General features: G+C 47.5%; 1 protein-coding gene across 3 annotated transcripts in view; it reads right to left on the reverse strand.

Annotated features, from left to right (window-relative positions):
- tnrc6c1 (trinucleotide repeat containing adaptor 6C1) overlaps positions 1 to 20368 on the reverse strand; it is a 146242-nt gene that overhangs the window by 20631 nt on the left and 105243 nt on the right. For 2 of the 3 annotated variants that reach the window (XM_071395409.1, XM_071395418.1), the window contains 2 exons: positions 3553 to 6219; positions 665 to 865 (listed from right to left, as the gene is read on the reverse strand). In XM_071395409.1, the coding sequence (XP_071251510.1) occupies positions 665 to 865; positions 3553 to 6219 (2868 nt within the window). Of the gene's footprint in view, positions 1 to 664; positions 866 to 3552; positions 6220 to 8485; positions 8832 to 20368 lie in introns of those variants that run through there. The other variant, XM_071395427.1, reaches the window with a different exon arrangement.

Below are 20368 nucleotides of genomic sequence, written 5' to 3' on the forward strand. Positions count from 1 at the left end.
TGGGGTATTTGTATTGGTTCTGACAGTGGGGTATTTGAATTGCCAGTTGATTTAGACTCCTTTTAGTATAGCACAGCCATGCACTGGTAAGAATGTGTATTCAGCCTGCCACCAGAGGTCAGTGTAGCTGCATACTAAATAGGGAGTCAATTTGTTTTTATATTATATTTCCATGACTTCAAAACTTGTTTTCTCATGGCTTTCTTGTTCCTCTGCAGCAGACATATGGTGAGCAATATGTTTGGAACATCGAAACGCAATAAAATCACATTATCAATTCGTATTACACATAGGATATGTATTGCGATTCCCATGATTCTATCAGCACGCAATGTAGCCTGCAGGAAGCCTGGCGGGCCAGGCTACCTTGCGTAGCCTGCAGGTCGTTAGTTTGAATCCTTGAGGTCGTTGGTTTGAATCCTTGAGGTCGTTGGTTTGAATCCTTTAGCCGACTAGGTGCACAATCGGTTGACGTGCCCTTGATCAAGGCACTTAAACCTAACTGTTACTGTAAGTTGCTTTGGATAAGAGCGTCTGCTAAACGACTAAAATGTAAAACATTTTGTAATATCATGAGGTCCCAGCCCTAGTAAAAATATCAGCAATTTCGCTTAATCAGGAAAAATCTGATCTAATCTGTAAAAAGTACTAGAGTCCTTCTCACCTGGTTTGCAAGGTGCAGATCCAAGGGGTGGGTTGCCCCGTCTGTAGGGTTCGGGGCTGTTGTCACCCACACCCCAGCCCCCATGGCTCCCGGTGGGTTTCCCCCAGGCGGAGGTCCCGTTGTCCACGCTGACCGGAGGGGGAGAAGGCTCCCCCCAGGAGGGCTCTGGTTTGGGGTGGGCACTGGAAGGCTCCCCCCAGCCTAGGAACAGGATGACTTTGATAAGGGCACACATGGATTGGATAACAGTACAGAGAACAACGGACCCAAAACAAACTCTTGCTCTGGAACCGTAGGTCCATTTTGTTCTCATGCTACAGGTCCAAAAGGCTCCTCATCAGTTCCTACCCCCAAGCCATGAGACGGCTGAACAATTCATCAAATGGCTCCTCATCAGTTCCTACCCCCAAGCCATGAGACGGCTGAACAATTCATCAAATGGCTCCTCATCAGTTCCTACCCCCAAGCCATGAGACGGCTGAACAATTCATCAAATGGCTCCTCATCAGTTTCTACCCCCAAGCCATGAGACGGCTGAACAATTCATCAAATGGCTCCCCCCTCCCCCTGTTTATTATCTATGCATAGTCACGTTACCCCTACCTACATGTACATATTACCTCAATTACGGTACTCCCACACATTGACTCGGTACCGGTACCCGCTGTATATAGCCTTGTTATTGTTACTTTTTATTTATTTTTCTTCAGAAAATAGTTACTAAATTAACTAAACTCTTATTTTCTTAAAACTGCATTGTTGGTTAAGCGCTTGTAAGTAAGCATTTCACGGTAAGGTCTACCTACAGCTGTTGTGTTCAGCGCATGTGAAAAATATTTGATCCTACAGGAGAAACCCCTGCACTGCCATTCATACACCTAACAAAATGCATGTATTGTCAATTTCAACATTGTGTGCATCCTTGTTCTAAATCTAAGTTTAAACAGTTACAATGTAACAAAAACAATCTAAGAAAATCATATTGCTAAAATGTACCATTCCTAACCTTTCTTTTCCTGGTTTCTACAATGCCTCTTTAAGTAGGACAGGCTAGACCTTGGCCAGGCTAGGACAGAGGAGGCAGTTTAACTCTTGGCCCTCACTGTAGTAACCAGTTGGCCTGGCTGAGTCAGGCAGCCCCATCTCTGCCTGTGCCAGTTTGTCTATCACTCCAAGAGGTCTACTTCCTGGATCAGATTTCACTCTCTCAGTTATGAGTATCTACCCATCTCCTTTCCTTCATGACCACTGACGTTAAAGAAATCAATAGCTTGTCATTTTAAGTATCAGGGTCATGTGGGAAAGGAGTGAAGGAAACTAAAGACATATTTCAGTGTATACTGTAAGGACACAAAACTTGTATTGTATTATTTTGTTGCATGGTTGATTGTGGTGCATAAAAGAGCAGCATATGGGGCAGTGACTAGCCAGAACCAGCAGAGGGTCTAAACTCTCACTCTCTCCCCCCTCCTCCTCCTCTCGCTCTCTCTCTCCTCCTCTAACTACTGACAGATGGTGGTTACTCCTATAATCACACACTTCCTCCACAGCTCAAACATTTTGTGGCTCCAATCGCTATTTTCACAAGCCGGGTTAGTAAACAGCATTCTTGGGCTTCCTCCGCCACGTGTGCCCACGTGAGGTTGCCACAGTTACGCACACAGATGGGGGCGCCCGTGTTGTTGTTGTGAAATCAGAGGAGAGTGAGCTTCAGAGAAGTATAGGGGGTGGGGCCAGGGCGGGCTGGCATCGCTTTCGCCAATTTGGTTCTTCATTTAGATGGAAATCTAAGAGGCGAGGTTTTACCTTTAAACGGATCAACGTTTTGGAGCCAAGGATGTGTTCGCTGTGCGCCACCTAACAGGATTTTGTGTTAAGTCATAGGTAGAACACACAACTATTTCCTTGTTCTTGTGTGTTCACAGTATAATAACAGTTGATTGAACTCTGACAACGGTTTTAAGCTGCCGCTTTTTAACAAAACGACTAATCTTTATCAGGCCTGGCACAGTGAATTCATTCTGCCTGTTAGGTTTGAGTAAAACCCCCAACACTGTTCTCCTCCCATGACTACATGTACAAAACGTAAGCCCAACACTGTTCTCCTCCCATGACTACATGTACAAAACGTAAGCCCAACACTGTTCTCCTCCCATGACTACATGTACAAAACGTAAGCCCAACACTGTTCTCCTCCCATGACTACATGTACAAAACGTAAGCCCAACACTGTTCTCCTCCCATGACTACATGTACAAAACGTAAGCCCAACACTGTTCTCCTCCCATGACTACATGTACAAAACGTAAGCCCAACACTGTTCTCCTCCCATGACTACATGTACAAAACGTAAGCCCAACACTGTTCTCCTCCCATGACTACATGTACAAAACGTAAACCCAACATTGTTCTCCTCCCATGACTACATGTACAAAACGTAAGCCCAACACTGTTCTCCTCCCATGACTACATGTACAAAACGTAAGCCCAACACTGTTCTCCTCCCATGACTACATGTACAAAACGTAAGCCCAACACTCTTCTCCTCCATTGACTACATGTACAAAACGTAAACCCAACACTGTTCTCCTCCATTGACTACATGTACAAAACGTAAACCCAACACTGTTCTCCTCCATTGACTACATGTACAAAACGTAAACCCAACACTGTTCTCCTCCATTGACTACATGTACAAAACGTAAGCCCAACACTGTTCTCCTCCTATGACTACATGTACAAAACGTAAACCCAACATTGCAAGATGCTTCACAACTTCATAAGACTCCTGATCTAAAAGCTAGATGGCATTGTCAAAAGACAAGATTATCAAGGACACAATCACAGTAACACTATAAGCCATCCATTCATAGAGTATGTCTTCTCACCTGGACCCATGAGGGGTGGTCTGCTGTGTGGTGGAGGCGCAGTCTGGTGAGGCATGGCTGGGTCCATGGGCCCACTGTTCTGGCCTGGGCCCTGGGGGTTGTGGCCCCCATGGCTCTGGAGGGGTGGTGGGGGGCCGTGGTAGGTGTGAGGATGGTGGGGAGGGTGATGTGGTGGGTGGTTGTTGTTTCCAGGGGGGCATGCGGGGGCGTTCCCTGGGGGTCTACCTTGGGGTGGCCCTCCTCCCTCAGGGTTGTTCTTGTCCCAGAGGTTGACCGTCTTGTTGTAGGCGCCCGGGTCGCCCCAAGCCGAGGTGCCGTCGTCAATCTCCATCTTGCGTCGGATGGAGGGTGGGGAAGGTTCCTCCCACCCTGTGGGCTCTCCTCCTGAGGGGTCCTGCTTGCTCCCTCCTCCCCCGTTGCCCTCCCGGCCTGATACACTGGGCTTCACGGGGCCAGGGCCTCCCCAGGATCCCATGCTCCCTTCTCCACCTCCTGCCCCGCCCATGCTCCCTCCTCTAACTCCTCCGCTGTTGCCGTTGGAGCTCTCCTGGGGCTTGCCGCCCCATCCTTGGGCAGGGCCACTTGGGTGCTGCTGGGCCATCGCTGGCTCTCCCCAGCCTCCACCAACATTTCCCCCCATCCCCGGACCAGGTTTCCCCCAGCCTCGGTTGCTCTCTTTCCAGCCTCCTGCTCCTTCTCCCTCCCAGGGAGGGTTGGTGGTGGGACTGTTCTTCTTGCCATCTGCAGGCTCTCTCCAGTCTCCTCCTCTTCCATTGCCCCCTCCTCCAGCGCTGTTGCCCCAGCCGCTGTGGGGCGGCTTCGGCCCATCTCCCCAGCCCTGGGGCTTGGGGGCCTTGCCGTGGGAATCATCCCAGCTTGGGGACTTCTCCTCTGGAGCTCCCCAGGACTGGTTCCCAACTTTGGGCATGTTGGGGCCTGACCCGGGGCCTCCTGGTGGGGGGTTCCCCCAGCCCCCAGGACCGTTGGGGGGATTCTTGCTGCTCGGTGGCTCGCCCCAGCCAGAGCCGGGTTGGCTGGCTGGAGGCATGGAGCCACCCCAGCCAGGGGCAGCCTGAGGACCAGGCCCGGGACCCTCGCTCTTGGGGTCAGCCCGATGAGGGGGGCCGTGGCTGGGGTTGGAGGGCCCTTGGGCTGGCTCGGTGGGAGTGTTGGGGACGGAGCCTCCCCAAGAGTCCGTCCCGGCAGCATCTGCCTTTCGTTGGGTGCGTGCCGCCTCCTCCATGTCCCAGGACGTGTGCTGGCGGACGGGGGTTTGGCCCCAGCCTGTGTTGCACAGCACCCTGGGGTCCAGGTCAGGGGCTGGGAGCAGGGAGGCAGGCTCATCCCTGGACGACCGGTCCTGTCGGCGGGAGTGTCCCGCTCCGTCCATGCCCTCGCTGCTGCCCTCGCTGGCCACCGTGGTGCTAGGGGCTCGGGTGCTCCAGGAGCTGGCCTGCTGGGGAGGAGAGCTGGGGGCATCCCAGCCCCCCTGGACCTCGCCAGAATGCTGCTTCCCCCAGGCATCTCCGCTGCTCTGGCCTCCCCAGCCTCCAGAGGTTCCACCACCACTGCTTCCATGGCTCCCCCAGCCCCCGGCCCCAGAGTCCCAGCCCGAAGGCTCCGCGGAGGAGGCGACTGACTTGGAGTCTCCATTGTTGCCCCAGACAGAGCTGCCATCCTCTCCGTTGACCAGCTGCGAAGCTCCAGGAGGAGGCCGGCCCAGGGAGCCCATTGCTCCGGAGGGGCCACTCCAACCGGACACGCTGTGGATAGGGGGCTCCTGTTGCTTGCTAGTATGATTTGGTCCGTCAGTGTTAAGGTTCTGAGGTTCTGAGCTGAAAGACACATTCGTGGACGAGGATGGGTGTGGCTCAGATGATTCTCCCCAGGTGCCGCCTCCCCCTACCGGAAGGTTGCCGTTCGTGCCGCCCACCATGGTTCCTCCTCTGTTGCCGTTCCCCTGGGCGTGAGAGGTGCCTGGCGGGTTGCAGAGGTTTGGAGGGGGTTGAGAAGAAGGGGGTTGATTGGGGTTGGCTCCCCCTGGGCTGCTTTCCCCCGCTCCTCCGCCCCCGTCGTGCCCCAGAACGGGCCAGGCCGAGGGGTTGGCATTGGGGTTCAGGTTCAAGTTAAAGTTGGAGGTGGTGGAGGAAGAGGAGCCCCAACCCCTGCCTCCTCCTCCTCCCATTGGGCCATCACTCTTCCCCTCCCCACCCCCGACAGAGGAGGACTGAGGAGGGCCGTGGGGGGAGGGACCGGGACCAGATCCCCAGCCCCGATTGGCTGCTCCTTGGCTGGAGGCCATGCCGACCATGCCTGCCCCGGGGTGATTGGCTGAGCTGCCGGGCCCAGAGCTGGTTCCTTTGCTGCTGGGGTAGTTGGCAGGAAAGTGGCCTGTCTGGCCGTTGGCCCCCGTGGCCATGCTCATACTGCTGCTGCTGGCCGGACCAACAGGGTCAGTGTCCGAGGGGCATCCTCCAGCAGGGCCCTGGCTCTGGCTGCTGCGGGAAATGGAGGGCCAGGCCTCGGTGTCGCTCTCGTCGATGATCACTGTATCCCAGCCACTGTGATTGACCGACGCTGAGGCGGAAGTGGCACTCCGATTGGCTGGCTGGTGTCCCCAGTGGGGATTCTCATAATGGGCTCCCGGGCCACTCTGTGGGGGCAGCTCTGTTGGATGAGAGAGGATGGAGAGAAAGAGAGGGAGAAAGGGAAAGGTTATTATGTCATCATACCTAGAAGATAACATGACAACAGTTGGCATCTAAATATATGCCAAGAGTGTGCAAAGCTGTCATCAAGGCAAAGGGTGGCTATTTTGAAGAATCTCAAATTTAACATATATTTTCATTTGTTTAACACTTTTTTTGGTTACTACATGATTCCATATGTGTTATTTCATAGTTTTGATGTCTTCACTATTATTTTACAATGTAGAAATTAGTAAAAATAAAGAAAAACCCTTGAATGAGTAAGTGTTGGAAAACCTTTGACCGGTAGTGTATGTGCCAAAATGTTCCCAAACTGGAGATTTAACCGATGATGGAGGATCCTTCAATTCTGGCTTATGGATCCCACCAGTCCCCATCTACACAGTCCCCATCTACACAGTTCCCATCTACACAGTTCCCATCTACACAGTTCCCATCTACACAGTCCCCATCTACACAGTTCCCATCTACACAGTCCCCATCTACACAGTTCCCAGCTGCGCCTCACAAAAGGATAGTTTGAAATCAGCGAGTTAAAATTGGAATTTTGATTACAACGTGCGCATAGGCTGTACTTGTTTTAATAGCCTACAATGTTTATTGAGCTCTAATTTACTCACGAGGCGATGGCATACAACTCAGTGTAGGCATAGGCTAGTGTTTTTATTGGTTTTCTCTATTCATTTCAGGTTCACAGTGGTGACCGAACCGAGGTCCCCGTACAGAACAGTTCGGTACGAATACGCCACTGCTTATAACTAACTATAAGTTAAGTATAACTATAAGATGTCATTTGGTTTGCTAACTTGTTAGCTAAGTGGCTCGATGTTAAGATCAAGCTTCTTGGTTACAGCAGAGACATTCAAACCCCTCCTGGATGAAGAACCCTGTTGCCTAAATTATTTTGTGTAATTATTTTGATACCTAAATAGTTTCCCCTTGTGTACACTTCTGGTAATACCGTATACCCTGGTATGGTACAGTATGATGTATGAAAATCTGTCTACTGTCCAACCCTGGTTGAAATGTTGACTGCTGTGGGAGTTTTGTTTATTCTGTACATTTCGAAATACCCCGGTATACGGTATTAACGGTATATCGCCCAAGCATAGTAATCGCAACAGCTTTACCCTAGTTGCAGCCATCTTGGAATAAAATGGGAGCCTAGGTGGAGTCCACTGGCAGATCCGAAGACGCCCATCCTCAGTCCTAACCCTTGACCCCTGACTCCTGCAGTTCAGCCTCAGTCTGGTCCTGACACCAGGTTCACAAACATTTGGCTTGACTGATAACCACTCTGCCCTGGAGTGTATTCAATTAGATGAAACACTTCACAATGATGCCGTTACATGACAAACACATGTACCTAATCTACACAATACAACATTTATATCTGAATGTTTTGTAACGTTGCACCCCTGCTGTACAGAAGATTGCCTCCCAGTCCAATCAAACCTCTCTACTGCCTCTACTCCTCAAACAGTAGGATTTCTCTCTCTTCCAATAAAGAAACACCACTGCTGAGAGAGGCTTGGGCAACAACAGTTCTAGAACTATCCCCTGAAGCAGCTTGGTGCATAAGAAGTGAGTCAGTCCAAAAGCAGCAGCTGCTCTAGATGTGCTGCCTTGGTAATCACTCTGCCGTGCGTCAGTTCCCTCCTTGTTTTTGCTGTGCCTCCACATGCATGTGTGAGCGGAGCGGACCTCTGCACACACACAGCCTCTGCTTTTGTCTGACCTTTAAATGGGGAGAGATGCCGTTTGTGTGCAAGCTTTGGCTGTCTGTCTGTCTCTCACTCTCTCTCTGCAGAGCTTAGGCTTCTTCCAATGATTATAACAGAATGGGAGAAACAGAGAGAGAGGGGGAGAAAGGGGCAGTGTCTCAGACACAGTGGTGTGGTTTCTGTGGTGTAGTACAGGACGCCATTTTATCAAATCTGAACCAGAGCCAAAAAGGCTCAGAGCTACAGTCTGTATCCGTTTCTCTCTCTCTTCCTGCAGCACGCTGGCTCCTCTGAAAAAACACACTAAAACTATCCTCATGAAGATATTCATCAGAATGCCATCTGTCGCTGCTGGATGTTTTCCGTTGCAAAATCGGACTTATCTTAGTACTTGCATGCATTTAAAGGCAATCGTGCACTACAATGCACAACGCAGTGAAAGACGCCCAGTGAATAAAGAGAAAGAGAGGGGGGATCACGGGCGAAAAGCAGGAACAATACCTGAGGAGAGGTACCTTCCGACCATGGTGAGCGGGCGCTACGTTGGGAGCGAAGCGGTGGCGGCGCAGGCGGCCATCCCCGTGTGTCTCTAGTCTCAATATGTCTGCTCGGCTCACCAGGGCTTTCAGAGGCTCATTTTTGAAATACTGCCAAGAAGCTGCGAGCTCTCGCGGCATGAGAGATACACACCCTCCCCCTCTGCTCTGCTCTGTTCCAGCCTGCTTTGGCTTGGCTAGAGCCATCCTGCCCCTCTCTCTTTCTCTCTGGCTATATTTATAACTCTATTCCTATCCATGGAGAGAGGATATTCTCTCTCTCTCAGAGAAAGTAGGGGCAGGCGTAGAGGGTTATGGTTAAAGCCGAGAGCATTTCATTGTGCACTCAATCCGCTCACGAGAGAGAAAACTAAACAAAAGGGAGATTCCTTTTTGCTCCCTCCCTCCCTCCCTCCCATGCTTTTGGAGTCGTCACTAAATATTTAGCCAGGACCACTCCATTTACATTGAGCACAGCCTGGCCACAATGGTCACCCGCACACTCAGACAATAAAACACATCCAGACACATGCAGGTATGCAGACACGTTCTATGCACATATGCATCCAGATACATATGCATGTACACATATCATATACACACACACACACACACACACACACACACACACACCTCCCCCTCCTGCTTCAAAATGATTTCCTATAGTATGCTGGCAGTTGACGCAAAAACTGCTGTTGTGTGACGTCCCAAACAGAGACAGACTAGTCTGCAGTGGGGCTACACAGCACATACCAGAGCAGCTCCCTGGAACACAAAACAGCCCCAGTTTGGCCCGGAGAAACACCACCACTTCAATGGCTGCATGGAAAACAGCATAAACACATGAAATGAAGCTCACATGGAGGTGGGCAGAAGGCCAAGAAGAGCTAAACGTCTGTCTTTACACAGTGTGGTCTGGAGTGACGGAGCGAGGGAGAGAGAGATAGAGGGAGGGAGGGGAGGAAAGGGAAAGCGTGGCAAGAAGAGAGAAAATTAGGTAGAGAGACAGCAGAGAGGAGGGGTGAGAGAAAAAGAGAGCTAAAGAGGAAGAGGTGCAGGCTGCTATCGGGCGCTAGCTAGAGGCAGGCCGCTATCGGGGGCTAGCTAGAGGCAGGCCGCTATCGGGCGCTAGCTAGAGGCAGGCCGCTATCGGGGGCTAGCTAGAGGCAGGCCGCTATCGGGCGCTAGCTAGAGGCAGGCCGCTATCGGGCGCTAGCTAGAGGCAGGCCGCTATCGGGCGCTAGCTAGAGGCAGGCCGCTATCGGGCGCTAGCTAGAGGCAGGCCGCTATCGGGCGCTAGCTAGAAGCTTGCAAAAGAGAAGCAGTAACAGCAGCAGCTCCTATGCTAACTGAAGGTGGGTATTGTTTACAAACGAGCCTCTACTGCTCCAACACACAATACGTCAAAGTCCCACCAGAAGAACAGTGGTTCCTTATGTGGAAACCCAGGCCCCAGTCTTTTCCACCGTGTGTGTGTGTGGTGTGTGTGTCAACGTGCAGTGAGGACATCAATGCCCCTCTGATTGGTGCTTTGTGTATAAATAATGCCCTTCATACAAACTGTCTGGATGGCGCTTACCCAAACCTCCAATCCACTACCTCCGCTGCTGTTTCCCAGAAACGCGGACGGATGGTGAATTGCAATCTCAGCCTAGACATTGCTGTTGTGGTTGTTAAGGTTTTTGTTTAGTAGTTTTTCCTTTCGTTTAGTTTCAACAAGTTGGGTTTGTAGGGTGAGAGTGTGAAAGTAAGGGAGATAAGGAGAGGGAGAGCGTGTGAAAGTAAGGGAGATAAGGAGAAGGAGAGCGTGTGAAAGTGAGGGAGATGAGTGTGAAAGTGAGGGAGATAAGGAGAGGGAGAGCGTGTGAAAGTGAGGGAGATAAGGAGAGGGAGAGCGTATGAAAGTGAGGGAGATGAGTGTGAAAGTGAGGGAGATAAGGAGAGGGAGAGCCTATGAAAGTGAGGGAGATGAGAGGAAGAGTGTGAAAGTGAGGGAGATAAGGAGAGGGAGAGCGTGTGAAAGTGAGGGAGATAAGGAGAGGGAGAGCGTATGAAAGTGAGGGAGATGAGAGGAAGAGAGTGTGAAAGTGAGGGAGATAAGGAGAGGGAGAGCGTGTGAAAGTGAGGGAGATAAGGAAAGGGAGAGCGTATGAAAGTGAGGGAGATGAGAGGAAGAGAGTGTGAAAGTGAGGGAGATAAGGAGAGGGAGAGCGTGTGAAAGTGAGGGAGATGAGAGTGTGAAAGTGAGGGAGATAAGGAGAGGGAGAGCGTGTGAAAGTGAGGGAGATAAGGAGAGGGAGAGCGTGTGAAAGTGAGGGAGATAAGGAGAGGGAGAGCGTATGAAAGTGAGGGAGATGAGAGGAAGAGAGTGTGAAAGTGAGGGAGATGAGGAAGAGAGTGTGAAAGTGAGGGAGATAAGGAGAGGGAGAGCGTGTGAAAGTGAGGGAGATGAGAGTGTGAAAGTGAGGGAGATAAGGAGAGGGAGAGCGTGTGAAAGTGAGGGAGATAAGGAGAGGGAGAGCGTGTGAAAGTGAGGGAGATGAGTGTGAAAGTGAGGGAGATAAGGAGAGGGAGAGCGTGTGAAAGTGAGGGAGATAAGGAGAGGGAGAGCGTATGAAAGTGAGGGAGATAAGGAGAGGGAGAGCGTATGAAAGTGAGGGAGATGAGAGGAAGAGAGTGTGAAAGTGAGGGAGATGAGAGGAAGAGAGTGTGAAAGTGAGGGAGATGAGAGGAAGAGAGTGTGAAAGTGAGGGAGATAAGGAGAGGGAGAGCGTGTGAAAGTGAGGGAGATAAGGAGAGGGAGAGCGTATGAAAGTGAGGGAGATGAGGAAGAGAGTGTGAAAGTGAGGGAGATAAGGAGAGGGAGAGCGTATGAAAGTAAGGGAGATGAGAGGAAGAGAGTGTGAAAGTGAGGGAGAGGAAGAGAGTGTGAAAGTGAGGGAGATGAGAGGAAGAGAGTGTGAAAGTGAGGGAGATAAGGAGAGGGAGAGCGTGTGAAAGTGAGGGAGATAAGGAGAGGGAGAGCGTATGAAAGTGAGGGAGATGAGAGGAAGAGCGTATGAAAGTGAGGGAGATGAGAGGAAGAGTGTGAAAGTGAGGGAGATAAGGAGAGGGAGAGCGTGTGAAAGTGAGGGAGATAAGGAGAGGGAGAGTGTGAAAGAAAGTGAGAGCAGGAGAGCTGGCTAGTCAGCACAGAGAATGAGAAAAGGTGAAGGAGAGAAAGAGTGGAAGAGAGAGTGAAGAGATGGATGTGTTAGTCAGGTCTCAGCTGGGTTGGTCCAGGCATAATGAAGACCCCCGGGGGCAGGAGTGGAGAGGCTTGTAGAGAGAAAGATGGCTGCTCTTTCAATCCTTCCAACCAGACAAACGACACACACTATTACTTACCATACACACACACACACACACACACACACACACACACACACACACACACACACACACACTGCTGCACCCCCACCATCAAACCTCCTCTACCATTCCCATGATTAGTCTAGCCTACAGTCTGATGACTATTGGCCCATAGAGAAACAATATCAGATGAAAACATGCGCAACTCAATTGTGTGCTGTCCTGTCAACACACTCACCCTGAGTAAGGCACAAGCCCAGTATGCTATTAGCAGATGTAACTCAGAAAAGCTGCAACTTCGAGTGCCAGACTTTATTGAACATCATCTTGATTATAGAAGAGGAACAAACATTGGGTCTGAGACGAAAACAAAGCAAAGCAGGCCATGCAAACACGGATATTACCATAACAACAAACTGTCATTTGGGTAAACAACTGATAGCAGAAAATGGCAGCATTACATACAGCAGGGATGTCCTTGTATTGCTTTGACTACTATGAAATAGAGATAGCTGGATGTTTGTCTCAGTTTGTTCAAGGCCACCGAGTCTCGTATTATTGACCATACCTGTTCTAATAGATTCAGTGGAGTGCAATTTATAGATAGAAATCTGAAGAAGTGCTGAGACAAATGACTATTGACTAAGCCCCAGGTGGCACAGGTCGTCTAATAGTACCCACCGTGCAAGTAGTGTGTGTGTGTGTGTGGAGCCCGTCACTGTACTGTTACAAAAAGTTTAGACGGGCAGAGGGGAGGGAGCAGTGTGAGGGAAGACAGAGAAGGTCTTACACAACAACCTCCACCGTGTCCCTGTTCTCCTGTTGCGTGTGTGACGACGTGACATAAATGCGACAGGACACAATCTGGCGACACCACTGGCGGGCATTGGGCCACAGAGAAGACAGGCTGGGTCCTCAGCTCAACGAGAGAGGGAGACAACAACAACAGACACTAGGATGGCAGTCTACCGCCCGGGTCCTACAGTTTCCAGTGTTATGCAGTGGTTGCAGCTTGCTCTGGATAAAATAACAGTCTGCTAGATGACTCCTACACTGTAGAATTGTATCTAGTATCATTGGGATGGAGCTTAGTGCATAGAGGCGTTAACGCACAACAACCCTAATGCTAAAAGTAACACTTCTATGAATGCTGTTATGAGGACACAGCCATACTTTAAAAAGCAATGCAAAACGCCCTCATAAAAGCCAACTACAGATGTAGGATCTTAATTTGATCACCCTGTTGCAGGACAACTTTTCCTGCAATGCAGAACATTTCAAATGTGTATTGTTTTTCAGGTTTAAAATGGCTTCAGAAGTTTGTAATTTCCACAGAAATTTCCCCTACGAAAAATGGATCAACCGCTACGAAAATGTGCATTAATTATAATCCACATTTCCTGTTGCTGCAGGACTATTTTCCTGCTGTAACAAACATGCTCAAATATGATCCCTCGATTTTAGTACGTTCAGCCTTATTCTAAAATGGAATAAATCGTTTTTTCCCTCATCAATCTACAGACAATTCCCCATAATGACCAAGCAAAAACGTATATTTTCTTTAACATTTTTGCTAACTTATAAAAAAGTTATAACTGAAATATCATATTTACATACACTACCGTTCAAAAGTTTGGGGTCACTTAGAAATGTCCTTGTTATTGAAAGAAAATCAAATTTGTCCATTAAAATAACATAATCAGAAATACAGTGTAGACATTGTTAAAGTTGTAAATGACCATTGTTGCCAGAAACGGCAGATTTTCAATGGAATATCTACATAGGCGTAGAGAGGCCCATTATCAGCAACTCTTATGTTCCAATGGCACGTTGTGTTAGCTAATCCAAGTTTATCAGTTTAAAAGGCTAATTGATCATTAGAAAACCCTTTTGAAATTAAGTTAGCACAGCTGAAAACTGTTGTTCTGATTAAAGAAGCAATACAACTGGCCTTCTTTAGACTAGTTGAGAATCTGGAGCTTCAGAATTTGTGGGTTCGATTACAGGCTCAAAATGGCTAGAAACAAAGACCTGTCTTCTGAAACTCGTCAATCTATTCTTGTTCTGAGAAATGAAGGCTATTCCATGCGAGAAATTGCCAAAAAACTGAAGATCAAGTACAACGTTGTGTACTACTCCCTTCACAGAACAGCGCAAACTGGCTTTAACCAGAATAGAAAGAGGAGTGGGAGGCGCTGGTGCACAACTGAGCAAGAGGACAAGTAGATTAGAGTGTCTAGTTTGAGAAACAGATGCCTCACAAGTCCTCAACTGGCAGCTTCATTAAATAGTACCCGCAAAATACTAGTCTCAACGTCAACAGTGAAGAGGCGACTCCGGGATGCTGGCCTTCTAGGCAGAGTTGAAAAGAAAAAGCCATAAAAAGAAAAGATTAAGATGTGCAAAAGAACACAGACACTGGACAGAGGAAGATTGGGCAAAAAGTGTTATGTACAGACAAATCTAAGTTTGAGGTGTTCGGATCACAAAGAAGAACATTCGTGAGAGGAGGAAAAAATGAAGCAATGCTGGAGGAGTGCTTGACGCCATCTGTCAAGCATGGTGGAGGCAATGTGATGGTCTGGGGGTGCTTTGGTGGTGGTAAAGTGGGAGATTTGTACAGGGTTAAATGGATCTTGAAGAAGGAAGGCTGTCACTCCATTTTGCAACGCCATGCCATACCCTGTGGATGGAGCTTAATTCTGGGAGGTGCTTCAGGAAGCATGGGGTGAAATCTCTTCAGATTACCTCAACAAATTTACAACTAGAATGCCAAAGGTCTGCAAGGCTGTAATTGCTGCAAATGGAGGATTCTTTGACGAAAGCAAAGTTTGAAGGACACAATTATTATTATTTCAATTAGAAATCATTATTTATAACCTTGTCAATGGCTTGACTATATTTCCTATTCATGTATGTATGTATTCATGGAAAACAAGGACATTTCTAAGTGACCCCAAACTTTTGAACGGTAGTGTAAGTATTCAGACCCTTTACTCAGTACCTTGTTGAAGCACCTTTGGCAGCGATTACAGCCTTGAGTCTTCGGTATGACGCTACAAGCTTGGCACACATGTATTTGGTGAGTTTCTCCCAATCTTCTCTGCAGATCCTCTCAAGCTCTGTCAGTTTGGATGGGGCACAATGCTGCACAGCTATTTTCAGGTCTCTCCAGAGATTTTCAATCTGGTTCAAGTCCGGTCTCTGGCTGGGCCACTCAAGGACATTGAGACTTGTCCCGAAGCCACTCTTGCATTGTCTTGGTTGTGTGTTGTGTGTTGTCCTGTTGGAAGGTGAACCGTCGCCGCAGTCTGAGGTCCTGAGCGCTCTAGAGCAGGTTTTTAATCAAGGATCTTTGTACTTTCCTTCGTTCATCTTTCCGTTGATCTTGACTAGTCTCTATGTCCCTTCCGCTGAAAAACATCCCCACAGGATGATGCTGCCACCACCATGCTTCACCGTAGGGATGGTGCCAGGTTTCCTCCAGATGTGACGCTTTGCATTCAGACCAAAGAGTTCAATCTTGGCTTCATCAGACCAGAGAATCTAGTTTCTCATGGTCTGAGAGTCCTTTAGGTGCCTTTTGGCAAACTCCAAGCGGGCTGTCATGTGCCTTTTACTGAGTGGCTTCTGTCTGGCCCCTCTATCATTAAGGCCTGATTGGTGGAGTGCTGCAGAGATGGTTGTCCTTCTGGATGGTTCTCCCATCTCCACAGAGGATCTCTGGAGCTCTGTCAGTGACCATCTGGTTCTTGGTCACTTCCCTGACAAAGGCCCTTCTCCCCCGATTGCTCAGTTTGACTAGGCGGCCAGCTCTAGGAATAGTATTGGTGGTTCCAAACTTCTTCAATTTAATAATGAGGAGGCCACTGTGTTCTTGGGGAACTTCAAATGCTACAGATATGTTTTGGTACCCTTCCCCAGATCTGTGCCTCGACACAATCCTGTCTCGGAGCTCTACAGACAATTCCTTCAACCTTGTTTTTTTCTCTGATATGCACTGTACTTATGTAAATAAGGTATATTTATTTTTAATACATTTCAGAAATTTCTTTGAAACCTGTTTTCGTTTTGTCATTACGGGGTAGTGTGACTAAATGTATGATTTATTTTGATTTAATCAATTTTAGAATAAGGTTGTAACAACAAAATGCGTGAAAAGTCAACAGGGGATCTTTAACCCTGTACATACACTTGTGGGAATTGGCCTGTATGGATAGGGCTACATTTAAAATGTTTCTTACAGAAGAAATATGGAAAGCAAATGCATAACCATGGTAGCAATCAAAAGGAAACCGTATGGAGATTATGGGAAAATGATTAGTCTAAAAGTGAGGACAACTGTTCACCTGACAAGACGGAATCCAAACATTACACTGTTGATTTTGTGTAGGGCTGTGACGGTGTTGGAAGTTGAGGTTAGGGTAATCTGCCAAGTCAACCAGGATTGGAGCATAGACTCAAAAGTCTCCTTTATTATTATTCAAGTTATTATTACCTCTAAATATAAGTCTAGTATTCCAATTAAGAAATGTCAGATTGTCAATACCAAAATGTGACAATTTAACACACAGGCAATCAGACTCAAAAGAAATGTGCAATTTCAGTGTTTCGATACACTATGTTACTGGTTTGCGTGTCCATTTTGTTTCAATGTTACTGTTGTCTTAGGCCTAAAAAGCCCTATGTAAAAAGGGGAGGTCACAATTCTGTTTGTACATGGATATGCTTCTTAATTAATAAACATATCTGGAACAAGCCAATACACTTCATTATTATCATGGCATTTCATTATTATTATTTAGGTTATTACTTATAAATATTAAGAGAAGACCCCCACAATGAGAGAAATAATGGAGCCTAAGCTACTGAAAATAGGCCTTTTACATGATTAAATCATGACATGAGCATTTGATTCTTATTAGATGGATTCCAGACAGGCACCTTCAGCGAACTTTCTGAATGGACATATAGGCCAGTAGAGAGAATCAGCGAACTCACACACAACACACACACCCCTGTAAAAGGACCCGGCAATCAAAGCCACCAGTATCAGTCAAGAGCAAATATTTCTCCCTTCCTTAAAACATATTAAAAAACCTAGGCGTACCATAGGCTTTCCGAAAGGAATGAAAATGTGCAGTGTCGGCTAGAAAAACACTAGCGCTGGAGAACCAAACAACCGTCGGAAAGAGGAGACGTAGACAGTTTAATAGACTAAGTTAGCAAAACAATTGCTTATAGTCATTAGTAAATAGTCCCGCTATTAAGCCAAGTTGATCTACATTAAAGTTAATCTTAAATATTTTTCCCCAAAAATTATTGTAGGCCTATTGAAATGGTTCTGACGGTTATTTTATTTTCATGGCGGTCTTCATCCATAACTGTCAGTTACAGGGTTATTCAATTACCGTCACAGCCGTATTTACAGTGAGGGAAAAAAGTATTTGATCCCCTGCTGATTTTGTACGTTTGCCCACTGACAAAGAAATGATCAGTCTGTAATTTTAATGGTAGGTTTATTTGAACAGTGAGAGACAGAATATCAACAAAAATATCCAGAAAAACGCATGTCAAAAATGTTATAAATTGATTTGCATTTTAATGAGGGAAATAAGTATTTGACCCCCTCTGCAAAACATGACTTAGTACGTGGTGGCAAAACCCTTGTTGGCAATCACAGAGGTCAGATGTTTCTTGTAGTTGGCCACCAGGTTTGCACACATCTCAGGAGGGATTTTGTCCCACTCCTCTTTGCAGATCTTCTTCAAGTCATTAAGGTTTCGAGGCTGACATTTGGCAACTCGAACCTTCAGCTCCCTCCACAGATTTTCTATGGGATTAAGGTCTGGAGACTGGCTAGGCCACTCCAGGACCTTAATGTGCTTTTTCTTGAGCCACTCCTTTGTTGCCTTGGCCGTGTGTTTTGGGTCATTGTCGTGCTGGAATACCCATCCACGACACATTTTCAATACCCTGGCTGAGGGAAGGAGGTTTTCACCCAAGATTTGACGGTACATGGCCCTGTCCATCGTCCCTTTGATGCGGTGAAGTTGTCCTGTCCCCTTAGCAGAAAAACACCCCCAAAGCATAATGTTTCCACCTCCATGTTTGACGGTGAGGATGGTTTCTTGGGGTCATAGGCAGCATTCCTCCTCCTCCAAACACGGCAAGTTGAGTTGATGCCAAAGAACTCCATTTTGGTCTCATCTGACCACAACACGTTCACCCAGTTGTCCTCTGAATCATTCAGATGTTCATTAAACTTCAGACGGGCATGTATATGTGCTTTCTTGAGCAGGGGGACCTTGCGGACGCTGCAGGATTTCAGTCCTTCACGGCGTAGTGTGTTACCAATTGTTTTCTTGGTGACTATGGTCCCAGCTGCCTTGAGATCATTGACAAGATCCTCCTGTGTAGTTCTGGGCTGATTCCTCACCGTTCTCATGATCATTGCAACTCCACGAGGTGAGATCTTGCATGGAGTCCCAGGCCGAGGGAGTTTGACAGTTATTTTGTGTTTCTTCCATTTGCGAATAATCGCACCAACTGTTGTCACCTTCTCACCAAGCTGCTTGGCAATGGTCTTGTAGCCCATTCCAGCCTTGTGTAGATCTACAATCTTGTCCCTGACATCCTTGGAGAGCTCTTTGGTCTTGGCCATGGTGGAGAGTTTAGAATCTGATTGATTGATTGCTTCTGTGGACAGGTGTCTTTTATACAGGTAACAAACTGAGATTAGGAGCACTCCCTTTAAGAGTGTGCTCCTAATCTCAGCTCGTTACCTGTATGAAAGACACCTGGGAGCCAGAAATCTTTCTGATTGAGAGGGGGTCAAATACTTATTTCCCTCATTAAAATGCAAATCAATTTATAACATTTTTGACATGCGTTTTTCTGGATATTTTTGTGGTTATTCTGTCTCTCACTGTTCAAATAAACCTACCATTAAAAGTATAGACTGATCAATTCTTTGTCAGTGGGTAAACGTACAAAATCAGCAGGGGATCAAATACTTTTTTCCCTCACTGTATGTGCATTTTACATTGACTGTTCTTTTTGCCGCATTTGTTGATAATTTGGGGTAAAAAGACAAAAAAATGACAAGGTTTGAGTGAGAGGTCAAACTAGTGTCTCCAAGAGACCACGCCTCTGTAAAGTCTGCACAGTAAGTCATTTCAATGCACTTTTATGACTGAAAGAAGAGTCTTCTAAAGAAATGCACCTTTTTGTTGCTCTCCTAGCTGTGCTGTTGAGGAACTAGGGCAAGCACACTTGGTGTTCTGTTTGGAATACAGGCCTGCATCCCCGCCATCACACAATTACAGTTGTTGGTTACGTAGAGAAGCAGATCGTAATGTTGGTGAACATAAGTGTATTGAGATGTGTGGTCTGTGGCAAATGTTCTCCACAATACAACAAACACAGGCTCATTGTGTTCAGCACAACCCAGGGTATAACGCCATGTCATCTTGTAACAGTACATCAAATACAGCGATCATAAATGTTGACACTGTATACCGTTAGTTTTAGGACATGGAAATGTGTTGACACTGTATATCCATACGTTTTATGATATGAAAATGTGAAGTGCACATTTAGACTCCCGGGTGTTTGGCTTGCTTGTATGACATCAAAGCGGTATTTATTATAATCCTTAATGTCTCATCTTTCAAAACTACTGTACATCGAGTCCTCTTTATTTACTCAGAGAACAAAAAAATGCGGGAGGGAAGGGGAAACTTCTTGTCGTGCGCGGTGCTCAAGTTCAGAACTTCTGTCAGTCAAAACCCCTACAGAGCTGTGAAGTGGAGACCCTGACCTCTGACCTCATGTACAGCATGTTACTGTACATGCCACTGCATTCCAATGTCTATGAGTGTAAAGGGCTACGGCAGACAGAGACAGACATGGGAAATAGTGGACCTCTCTCTAGAACCTGTAGTGGCGGCTCAGAGCTGCACTAATGGAGCCTGATGTGTCTGTAGAAGGCCAGTAGCCAGTGGTCATCCTCAGTACCATCATAAACACATGCAACAGGTGACAAAATGCATGGCTATATGTATGTATGTGTTAAAGAGAGAGCGGGTGGGAGGGAGCATGCATATGAGCTGTACGACTCTGTATGCTACGTGTCTGTACTGTAGTGTAGCGTGTCAGAGGAGATAGAGCTGTATGCTGGTCCAGCACCATCTTGCGGCCTACAGTGTCTCCCTGGCCTATCCCAGCAGCTCTGAGAAAGAGAGACAGAGAGCGCGCGAGTGAGCAAAGAAGTCTGCCAAAGGAGTGAAGTGAATCATGAGCTTTTACCGTAAGTCATGAGTCAACCCAGCCCACAGACCTGGGCCTCTCGCCCTCCCATTTCACTCAGATTTCCTTGCTCCCCCCCCCCCCCACTTCGCTATCATCAACTCCCTATTACGTCTTTATTTAACCAGATAAGTCAATTGAGAAACAATTGTCATTTACAATAACAATCTGGCCAAGAGGCATAACA

The sequence above is a fragment of the Salvelinus alpinus genome, chromosome 1 (genome assembly GCF_045679555.1).
Source record: "Salvelinus alpinus chromosome 1, SLU_Salpinus.1, whole genome shotgun sequence".
Lineage (NCBI taxonomy): Eukaryota > Metazoa > Chordata > Actinopteri > Salmoniformes > Salmonidae > Salvelinus > Salvelinus alpinus.